This window comes from Grus americana, chromosome 3, assembly GCF_028858705.1.
Source record: "Grus americana isolate bGruAme1 chromosome 3, bGruAme1.mat, whole genome shotgun sequence".
NCBI classification, from domain to species: domain Eukaryota; kingdom Metazoa; phylum Chordata; class Aves; order Gruiformes; family Gruidae; genus Grus; species Grus americana.
In genome coordinates, this window is record NC_072854.1 from 37,034,361 (window position 1) to 37,046,428 (window position 12,068).

The 12,068-nt window shown below is 36.7% G+C and overlaps 1 protein-coding gene across 3 annotated transcripts in view; it reads left to right on the plus strand.

Moving 5' to 3' along the window:
* Window positions 1–12,068, plus strand: part of BCKDHB (branched chain keto acid dehydrogenase E1 subunit beta) — a 130,375-nt gene that overhangs the window by 67,483 nt on the left and 50,824 nt on the right. Inside the window, exons 9-10 of one of the 3 annotated variants that reach the window (XM_054819401.1) lie at window positions 3,907–3,993; window positions 4,129–4,341. The exons of 1 other annotated variant lie outside the window; for it this stretch is intronic. In XM_054819401.1, coding sequence (XP_054675376.1) covers window positions 3,907–3,993; window positions 4,129–4,158 — 117 coding nt within the window. In that variant the 3' untranslated portion in view covers window positions 4,159–4,341. Of the gene's footprint in view, window positions 1–3,906; window positions 3,994–4,128; window positions 4,342–12,068 lie in introns of those variants that run through there. One more of the 3 variants, XM_054819399.1, reaches the window with a different exon arrangement.

Genomic DNA, 12,068 nt, shown 5'->3' on the forward strand with positions numbered 1-12,068 from the left:
TGGTCTGAAACATTTTTACCTGGTAATACATATTTAAAAAATTTGTTTAAGAAAATCACATTGATTGCTATTGGCTGCTGTTATTACTGTATAGTACTGTCATCTGTAAGATGGAGAAAACAATATAATAATAAAAATGATGAGGGCATACAGACACCCAATATTTTTGATGAACCAAAGTATCTGTCTACCAGTAATTTATTAATCCGATACTTTATGGAGTGTTTTTTTCCCCCCAAAAAACCCCTAAAAAAACCCAACCCAACCCACCAAAAAAATTATATTCCTGTCCTGGTTTCAGCTGGGGTAAAACCATGACAATCCCAAATCAGTTAGAAGGAATAATCTATAAAGCTATAAAAAAATTAGCAGGGAAGAAGCAAGTAGGGAGAAATAACTTAGAAAAATACAATCGACAATTCCTAATTAGATGCTGACAAAAGAAATTAACATGGTTGAGAAAAATACAATCGACAATTCCTAATTAGATGCTGACAAAAGAAATGAACATGGTTGAGAAGTAAGGCATTAGTGCTGCGTTGACTTTAACTGTATGTTATGTAAAGACAGTGCTAGTGAATGGAAATTGTAAAGTCAGTGAGGTTCTGCAGAATCTGATTTTTAACCTGTTTTTTAATATTTCTGTCAAAGATATGGAAAACACTTAAACCCGTTACTGATAAGTTAGAGGTAACAGACAGCTGGAGAAATAGATAAAATAGACAGTCACTGATAAAGAGAAGATAGGTTCATTAACTGAGCTGGGTTCAGGCACACAACATATTTTTCAACATACCCAATTTTGTATCTTGAAATAGTAAATGCACACTATATTTCCATCTTTATTCCAAGAAGCGATTATCCTTTGCTGACAAAACCCTCTTTCCCAAGAACAGGGAATCACAGTCATCAGTTGAAACTGGACTCGTGTTGTTATGCTTTGGCCAAAAGGCCTCATACATCCAAGAGCTGCAGTATTGAGGTTATATTATCTCCGTATTTGGCGTTGCTCTGAAAAAAGGCTGGAATGCTGGTTCCAGATGGGTGTACTTCAAGAAGGACATTGAAAACTGGAGATGATTCAGGCTGGGGTTGTAAGAATGAAGGAATTGGAAGTTTGCTGTATGGTGAAAGATTTAGAGCTCAATCTGCTTAGTTTAGCAAAAGTGTGGTTAAGAGATCATTTGATCACAGTCTTAACGTATTCGTGTGGGGAGCAGAAATGTGATAATAGCTTCTCTGTCTAGCAAACAGAAGTAAAATAAGAACCAACAGTTTGAAGTTTTGAAGTCAGCCAAATTAGTTTGGAATTAAGGTGCAAAATTTTAACAGGGAAGGCAGTTAAACACTGGAACAACTTACCAATAGCTGTAGTGCATTTGCAAACACTGGAAATACCATAATTAATATTGCATGTCTTTCTGAAAGACTCACTGTAGCTTAGGAACAAGTGTTAAGTGTGAAGTAGAAATTGATGCAGGGGAGCCTGTAATATTCAGGAATTGCAATACTTGCATCCTTTCTTAATTCCAAGACTCTATTTGCTGTGAAGTGTAGTGGCTAATTTCTCCTCATTTTGATTCTGGCTTAACCATTAGGAGAATTTTTAAGGTATGTCTACATGGCACAATGTGGTGCAGGTATCCACGCTGACCCTGAACAAGCTAGGATGGGTAGTAAAAGCACCAAAGCTATGCTAGCATGGTTTCCCACCAGGAGTGATATACAGTGCTTTGTAGCAGGGCTGAGATGCTTGTATGCGATGCTTGGCGATCACAGCTGCTTGTTTGCTCTTAACAAGCTCCTACATGCAAGGAATACTTGAAGCCCTTGGGAATCATATGTAAAAATAAGGATTCCTCATATAGGAGAAGCAGGTTTCTGAAATGAGGTTTTTTTCCCTTTTTGTCTTTTGCTTTATTGTTTACATGGGTTCAGTTTGAGAACAGATACATTTATGCAAGAAAAGTTATCAGTCAGAGCAAGAAACCGTATTGGATTCAGGAAACCTGTGATGTGAAAGTAGTTGGAGGCTGAGAAATAGTGAAGGAACACGTTAAAGACCCTATTCTTAACTCTTTCCTAAGTATCAAATTATCTTCGTTGTGGAAACATGATACTGGTCAGCTGGATTACTGGTCTGATCCCATGTGGATTTTCTTATATGCATTCTAACAGTGTCTGTTTCATACAATTAAATTCTGAGAAACCAAATCTGTAACTTTAATGATAGCTTGTAATGTTTCTAAAGTGTGAACCTTTCAAAACAAATACATGCAAAAGAATCTTTGTTTAAAATAAAAAAGGATTCTCAAAAAAACCTTTACAATTGATTAATTGTATCAGTTTTGCCATAGCAACTTAAAACCGATTGTACCAGTTTTATCATATCAACTTAAAACTGGAGTGTACATTTTGTTCGTTGAACTGTCATTTTGATGTATTGGACAGATTTATAGTACAGTTATTGCCTCTGCTCTTTAAATATGAGTTTCCAGTGCTGGCAAAAGGAGTTCAAGAAATCAGCCTACGAACTGTGGATTACTTTCCAACTGTTGAAATGCCTTTTCCTGTCTTGTTTAGCTCTGAATGTTGTCAAACCACTTCATAGTACAGTGTATGGATCATCTTGTTGATAGGCCTGTGACTTGCCAGTACATCTGTGGATGAGCTACTTAGAGCCATTGATTGAGTCATTGCTAGAAAAGCAGAAGAATTAGAAAAGTACTTGAATCAGAAGGAAAACTGTATAATTAAGGCATTGCCTTTCTGTATTCTATTATGGAGACAACACAAAGCTGCCCAAATGGAGAATGTGCTGGCGTAGACATTAAGTTGAAGATCACGGCATTAAAAAAGTCTGACCTGATAGCTAGCACTGTCTTGGGCTTTTCCACTAGATGACTAATGGTACACCAGCAGTACGCTATGTACTTATCTTAAAAATCAGATTGTAACTGTTCTTGAAAGATTAACATACACATTATTCTGGTTTTTTTTATCTGATGTGAGTCTTTAGAAGTTCATGAAACTTTTTTATGCACTTTATGAAATTATAAAATGTGTATTATAAAAAATAAGGTTTTCCTGCCGTATTTCTGACCAAAGGTATCTGATATTGTTTGATTCTAGGCAATTTAGCATGTAGTTGTAATAAACTTCAAGATATTTGGGTGTGGTGAAGCTTTATACTCCCATCAGATTAAAAATATTTTGTCATTGTTATGTTTCACAATGAACCCAGTTTGTTTTTTGATTAAAAGATGCTTAGATCACCTTCTGTGTATATTGTGCTACGTAATTATTTATAAAGCAGATCACTTAAAAACTGCATGTACATTGAGATTTAAAATTAGAAGATTTTGCTTCCAATTATCATGTAAAACTTAAATAAGCAGCATTGATCCACATGATTGTTTTCTTGCTAAAATTTTTGTTTAACAGTTTTGCTTTCAGAATAGCTATGATTCATGACTCGACCTAGGATCTGGCTGTGCAGAGATATGTATCAGTGGAGGATTTTTTTACATGTGTGTCTTTTAGTATTTTCAGGATCCAAGTCTTTACTGACTTGTTAAAATCCATATTCTCCTTCAGAAATGTTACAGTTTGCATTGACAGGGTAAATTCATATTTGATGGAATCAATTTTTATTCTTGATATTTGCTTAAAATGGAGTGGAAGATGTAAACACTTTTATAGTAAATTTAAAAACATCCTATTAATTACTCGATTTAGACTTGTAGGTTGCTTTATCTTTCAGTGAAAATACAAGAGGGAAAAAGTAGCTACATGCTAACACTGCTACTAATGTCACATATTTCATATGTTCCACAAGTAGTACAAGTAAGAAATCACAAGAGCTGTAATTCGATTACATTTTTGGGGTTTGTTTTTACTTTTTAGTCGGTGGTGAAGACTGGGCGATTGCTGATTAGCCATGAGGCTCCCTTGACAGGAGGATTTGCGTCTGAAATCAGTTCCACAGTTCAGGTACACAGGTTATTTGTATTTAACTGTTCTGCATGGCCGAATATGATTACTTATAGAAATAATATTTATTACTGCATTAAAAGTTTAATTTTTGTTTTTTAAGTTTTTCTCTTTTACGTTTTTATTAAATTTCAGTTTTGTGGATGCTTGTGTTACTTTACCTGAACAGCTGAGAAACCATGTACCTACCAGGCACTGTGCACAACATCTGCTAAGCTAAAAAATTTAACTTTCACTGAGAAGCAGGGAGGATGCACTGTAAGATGCAAAGGAAAAATCTTTATGTATGGTCTGGTTTTAGGTACTTTTTTTACCTTTCTCATATTTTTATCCCCAAAGCTTCTTAAAAATACATTCTAGGAATGTTGAAATCAGACACAGAAAAAGAGCCCAGGTCTGGTACAGTATAATGTGGTGTTAGACATGGCGCTCAGAGACCTCATTAGGAGAGTGGTCTGCGGAAGTGGCTCATGTGTAGTTGTGGCGATGCTCACACTTGTGTAGAGTTTGTGTGCACAGAACAGCTTTGAAAGGTTGAGATATACATCAGTATCAGTTGTCTGGAGCATTAAGCTTTAACTTTTTTGGAAGTCCTTTTGAGCTTTCTGACCTGATTTATATCGACACTTGCATACAGATTTTCCCCTTAACTTGATTTCTTTCTTATGCATGTCAGTGATACTGGTTTATAGAAACATCTAAACTAATTGTGTCCATCACCTTCTGATTACTATTTTCCAATTATTCTGTTCTTAGAGTAGTTAAATTATAGGACTAGAGAGAAATGGGATTCTAAAATTCACAAAATATAAACCATACAGGCAGTAGTTAAAGCTTGGGAATTAGCCTTTTTGTAGGAAGGAGTAGAGTCAATTGTTCTGGGAATGTAATTTTGAATTAAATATGTGTAAGGAGTCGGAAAAATATTTTTCTTGATCTTTGCAATACAATTTCCTTTACAGAGTAATTGTATTAATTTTAATATAATTATATTAAGGTCATCAATTTTTTCTACCAAAATTTTGTCTCCATTAAAAGAACCCAATATTTACCATCCTTCTGAGTAATTAGTATTTGACCTCCCTTCTTTTATAGGTAGCCTCTTTAATTAAAATAGGTCTAGTAAAGTCATAAGGTACTGCCAACCGCGCGTGTTGAAAGTGATGATTTTTCTCAAATTCTTACAAAAATGTCTAGTAAAGTCATAAGGTACTGCCAACCGCGCGTGTTGAAAGTGATGATTTTTCTCAAATTCTTACAAAAATGTGAAATAAACTCAACCAAAAGAGCCTGCCTTTTAGTGTCTTGTGTTATTATTAACACTTGAAGAGAAAACTATTCTAAGCTGTGCAGCAATCTCATAATTTACTGGCATAACAAAGGAAAGCATATGTGTTGGAGAAAAAAGTGAGTTGAACACAAGAAGAGCTTATCAGTAAATATTAATAGAAGAGCATGGGATGCTCAGTATATTGCTGAAACTACAAAATGAATTTTTAATCTCCTCAGACCTCCACTAAGAAAGGTACTTTGCTGATTGATCCATCTTGGGGTTGTTTTTCATCAGAGATGTATCTTGACAAATATAAATTATTTAGAAAACAAAGTTTAAAATGCTTCAATAAAGGGCTATTTATTTCTGTCAATATTGAAAGCAAATATTTGTTTCATGGTGGTAGCTCATAATTTTATATTCATATTTTTTAGGAAACTGGGATTTATATCCTGAGAAATATTAGTTAATTTATCACACATGCTACCTCAGAATAAACTGGAATATAACTCTTTTGCATTGAATTTATCCAGGGCAAGTTTTTTTCATATAAATTGGTTGACTTGAATCCATGTTATAACCATATTGTCATTACTCTTTGTATCCATTCTTGAAGATTTTATCATCCGCACTGAAATTTTGATACCAGTTTTTTTTAAGAATATTCATACTGCAAAAGAGATTAGAATAATATTTATAAAGCATTACAACTTTTTAAAGAACAGTATTGCTTTAGGCATAATAAAGACCTTGCTTTTTTTATTCCGTTAAAACACTTGATCTCTAAATGATCAAGTTAAGTCCATATGTCTAATATCACTGTGCTGTAAAAATAAAAATGAAAAGTGAAATTCTCTTTTGCTGGATACAATGCATACTGAGAATGCCAAAAATTGGGGATTGCAGTTGGCTTTCCTTTCCTCTTACACATGGAAGTAATAAGACTTCAATAAAGTGTGTCCAGTTGGATTAGATGGTTAGTTTCCATATTGTTATTCCATCCTTGCTGTGAGGTCTCTCGTCATAGAAATAAGGTGAATAAAAGTACATAGGTTATTTTAAAAGTTAACTGTCGCAGACACTTCATGGTGATGTACACTTCAAGGAAAAGAGCGCAAATGCAAATGATGGCTTTCACTCATGAACTATAGGAGAAAACTGTATTGAACAATTTGATCTTTGCATATGAGAGATTAAAAGCAGTGTTTGGAGAGCATATTAAATAACATTTGTTCTGTGTCAAATACAGAGTATTTTAAAGGGGCACAATATTGCATTAAGCGGTCATTTACTCTGATTTCTCAAACACATAAAACTAAGAACAGGATGAAGTGGTGTAGTTAAAACTCTACATGATACGACTTTGTCCTTTGTACTGTTTCATATATGATCTCAACGGGTATTCTGAAGTGAGCAACAGATGATAGGATAAATTCAATACAGGTACAGTTAATACTTCATATTGATTATATTCTGCATAAAAGCTTGCAAAACTGACATGTTCAGCAGAGAAGGCACTAAGCTTTTGCATAAGGCATACAGTTGGAGCACAGTTTGAGAAGCCTTGGAGAAGGGCCCACTGAGATGTCACTTCCAAAATAATGAGGCATTGGGTGTGGAAATCATCAGTACATTAATCACTTGTAATATAAAAGAATGTAAATCCAGTATTTGTGTCCCTGTTAAAAATAAAAAAAAAAGAAAAGAAAAGGAGAGAAACAGGATGTTTTCAAAGAAGGATGAGAGGGAGGAAAAAGGGAAACGTGAGTAGATTATGTTCAGTTGTGTGATAAAAGACTCTTCTCCACACACAGACATGCAAAGGAGCCCAGAGGCACAACGGCAGGCAGGGGAACTCTGATAACCCAGTCTGGGAAATGGAGCCCTGAGTCAGCTCCTGCCAGGGTTGTCCCCAGCCTCAGCCCCATGGGCCAGGGCAGGGACAGCCAGCACCAGGAGTGAGGGACACTCTGGACCACTCTGCAGACTGAGGGGGCTTGCTGCCTGCCAGCGTTTGGGACTTATGGGATGCAGAGAGGAGTATTTTGGAATCATACAAGACTTATGGGATGTTTAGAGGAGGAACCAAAGGTGGAGAGAGGTGGGGACCCAGGCAGTTTGGGGAGGGATATGGGAAAATTGAGAGATAAGGGGATAAAAAGGATTGGCTGCATATAAACAGGCCGATTGGTATGACTGGCCATGCCCTGTACCTAATCAGCATGATGTGTCCTGTCTTCTCATTAAACTCCATTTCTAACTATGTTCTTGAGTGAGACTCTATTCTGTGTGCATGTGTGTGTATGGAGGTTTCAGTGCCAGCCACTGGAGTCAGAACACGGGTCATCGGGGCCAGTGTGCCTGGGGTGCCAGACTGGCAGTGGGTGAATGTGTCAGGGTCTGTCACTAGCAAATATCAAGCTGGACTGGCTGGGGGTAGGTTAAGGGAGCCAGGTATCACATGGATCTATGTGTGTGTGTCTCTGAGTCAGCTGGAGAAGTTGAGGGAACTGGAGGAACCAGGATGTCCAAGCCAGCTACTGGAGAGACCATAGAGTCTGGGGTCAACTGAGAGACCCATTGGTGTGTGTCTGGCAGTGACTGAGACAGTAAGCAAGATCGAGGATCCAGGGCAAGCTACTGGACAGACTGCAGTGTTGAGGCCCACTTACTACAGGGATCTGTAGCGTGTGTGTCTCTGTGTAGTAGTGTCTAAATTGAGATGGATGTCTGTCCTAGCAGCTGGAGTAGGGGCTTCTGTGAGCAGGTGCCAGTAACTGGAGAGACCAAGGATATTGGTCTTAGGAATTTATATCCTAAGATATAAATTTATAATTTATACCTATATTGCAGGGTAATGCAAGTGCATGCTGTATTATTCTACCTTTCACTTTTGTTAATCTTGTAATCACTTAATTTGTCTATCAAAAAGTGGCAAATATCATAGAATCATAGAATGGTTTGGGTTGGAAGGGACCTCAAAGACCATCTAGTTCCAAACCCCCTGCCATGGGCAGGGGCACCCTCAATTAGACCAGGTTGCCCGAAGCCACATCCAACCTGACCTTGAACACTTCCAGGGAGGGGACATCCACAGCTTCTCTGGGCAACCTGTTCCAGTGTTTCACCACCCTCATCATAAAAAATTTCTTCCTAATATCTAATTTAAATGTACCCTCTTTCAGTTTAAAACCATTACCCCTTGTCCTATCACAGTCCGTCCCCTGGAGGACACGGTTGGCTTTGTGGGCTGCAGGCGCACATTGCTGGGTCATGTTGAGCTTCTCATCTACCAACACCCCCAAGTCCTTCTCCTCAGGGCTGCTCTCAATCCATTCTCTGCCCAGCCTGTAGTTGTGCAGGACCTTGCACTTGTACATCTTTTGAGTGTCTACTGTTCCAGAGCTACTTATAGGTGAGGTTGACCAACTTATAAGCATGTTATTTCTCTAATTAAAGCAAAGTTTCTGAAATTAGGTTAAGCTCTAATCCATGGCTGTCTTTCAATAGTGTCCCTGTGGAAAAAAGCTACCTTACAGAGCAGCAGCTTGCAATCTCACCTCCTCCTTATCATTCTTGTCTTGTCAACAAAATGAAGATGATGGTGTGACACAATTTTGGAAAGAAGTGCAAGACTTAGTAGGGGACTATGAAGCAATAGGTTCTACAAGGGAAAATGGACTCAGTTGCGTGAAGAACTACTCCTTGATTTTCAAAGTCTTTCATGCTTGCAACGGTTGATAACCCTTTTATCAGATCTCTTTGTTTGTAGCTGCTACTGTGTCATCAGCGTTCCAATTTAAGTTGTTATGTGTTACTTTTTTCTTACAACTAAAGGGATTATTAGTCTAGTTTGCTTTTACTGGGATGAGCTTTTGAGCATAGCTGTATTGATCTCTGTAGAAAGATGAGTTCCTTCTGAATGGAGCACTCCTGTTGAGCTTACAGTGTAAAGAGGGTAAGGAATCCAAACATAAAGCTGTAATCCTGCAGTAACCAACCACCATCATTTGCAAGAATGCTGAAGATAATAAAGGTTTTGGTTTTAATAACGAGTAGTTATTGAAAGGCTCATCTGGAACTGACTCAAAGGTGATCTTTTTTTCTTTAAGAAGTCATTACCATTATCTTTTTGTATTATTTCAAAATTACTTGTCTTTTACTCTGGGATGTAATATATTAGAAAGCTAAACTTACACTGAGGGTCTTCTGAATCTGAATTATTGGGGTCTAAGCCACGTATCAGATTTGAAGAGAGTTCTCAGATTCTGTTTTAGGAAGGACTTAAATGAAACTTTTTTCCTTTCTTCTAAAAACAGATGGCTTTTCAATGTGAAATCTCAAACACTTATATTTTGTTTGTACATAATGTATTAGAAGACAGTTTTTGAAATTTAGGTATGGCTGAAAATTTCATGGCAATCTGAAGAATGCTGTCTGTTTTTTCATTAAAAACATTTTGAATCATACATTTTTAAGAGAAAGTTCATCTAAGCCTGAAACAAATAGTTTTTGTTTTTAAAATTGAATTTTTAATAGTCACTAATATAATATACAGTTCTTGCCATTTTCTGGTTTTATCTAACTTCTGTGTATGATAGAATGTGCACATATTTTGAACATTCGAGGCTCTTCTGCTTAATTTCTGGCTCATTTGGGTCCAATAAATAGCAACTGCTTGATCATAAGACTTTATCAGCACTGAATTGGCATAGTATAACATGTAACGTTCATTCTTGTTATTCAGGTCACCTTTCTTGTCCTTCTTTATCCAAACTCCATCTCAGCCAGACCCAATACACAAAACCTATACTACTGTTCTGAGAAGTGAAGGCAATTTGGTGGAGAATATATTTAGAAATTGGAAATTGAGGAGAACAGTATTAAGATCGCTGGCAAAATTTGTAGGTTGTTGTTGAAGATACGCGCCTGTTGGGAAAGGATTAGGATGTGTGTACTGACTAGTGGCTTGATTTTTTATTTCCTAGTTTTAAGGGCTTGTACATCAAATGTCAACACACCCCCCCGAAAAACCCCTACTAAAACCATTTCTGCTTTCTATGGGGCTAGATGTGGACAGGCTGTATGATGGTTACAATAATATGGTGGTTACTATATTCTGATAGGTCTGAAATAAATGTAGGGAATTAGCATGTACCATCTGACATTGATCCTGCAAATACAGAAAATGTATGTCACAGGAAGGTCTTGGTGGTTTCTACATATTCTCTACAAATAATGGGTAAGTTATCGAAAAATCAAAAATTATTACTAAAGTTTAATGTTTTCATTTAATGAACTTAAAATTCCACTTCTGAATTTTGATCTTTGTGTACATCAATAACATTATAGCAGCATATACCCTGAAAATGTATGCTGTTATTAAAATTCAAGAAATGCACGTGACTAAATTAAGGTGTTAGCTGGCCTGGTAAAGATCATTGCTGTCTATAAAATAACAAGTCAGCACAGTATTTTTTGTAGAGGGTTGCGCAGATGTAAAAAGGAACATATTTTCTTCATTCTTGCAAGAGCAGAGCAATTCTGGTTTAATTGTGCTTTTCTGTCTTAGTAGCGCAGTTTCTTTTCTTATTGTCCAGTAACTACTTTGCCCCTGGGCATCTGGCTATGCCTTGTGAGGATCCAGGGAACAGGGAATGTTGGGTCAGCTACCACCGAAATGTACATGTGACCAGAGCTTAGTCCTCAGGAGTCCTTCCAGAGGACTCGGGGTGTTTCTCAGAGTTTCATAGGAGTTTCAGACTTACAAAAGATTGACATTTATCAGGGGATGGGTCCTAGCAAATTCAATGAAATAACCCGTTTCTGAGAATTGAGTTATGTGATCTTATTTTTTCAGTTCTTCAGTTCTGTATCTAAAAATTTGATATAATAACCTTTGTCTATTTGGACTGGTGGTGCTTTAGATTTCCTCCTGCTGCTGCAAAATAAGGCCTAATCTCCAGTAAGTGGTGTAATTTCCTGCTAGTGTGTGACATTAGGAGAAACTATTAGATGAGGTATTTTTGTGAGAAGCATTTCAAGAAAAGGAAGAGTAGATATGTCGAGGAATGCTTTTCAAAGATGTAAGAGTTTCAGAGCAATTGTATTCTAAAGCAGGGTGCCATAGAAAGAATTTGCCAAAACATCAAAAAAACCCCTTCAACAACAACAACAACAACAACAACAACAACAACAATTTCAATGATTTCAGCAGTATGAAGATTTAAAGTAAAGTAGCCCTAAGTCTGATATTGGACAGGAACTGTGGAACTGTCTTAACTATTATTTTAAAGAGTCCTAATGAAAAAAATTCACCTTTCCAACAAAATGCTTTCAGAATGTTTGAACTGAATCATTTTTCATGCTATTACATTATCTGTCTTAAGAATTTGAGATGTTGAGATATTCCAAAGAGTCCTATTATTTCAGTTTTCTCATGAACTGAAGTTATTCCCAGTGAAGCTGTGACAGTCCTCCATGGCTCTTTGTGGTGCTTGGAGGAAGTGATTGCAATGCAGTACTCCAAAATATGTGAGACCAGGTTTGAGTTTCAGATTACACATCTGTGTCTGTACTTCGTGCAATAGGAACCTATGAATAACTTGAAGTGGTCTGTGAGGTTTATTTTGAAATGATAGTGAGTAACATCGAATCTTGTGCTGGTGCCACTTAAAATCTAATTTTAATGAACAGGCTATGAACCTGCATTAAAGTCTATCTTTATTGAAAGCAGTGCTTCCAGAGTAATTGTTATTTATTTTATATTTAAATAATTTAATTCTCACAAGATGTGTTGAAG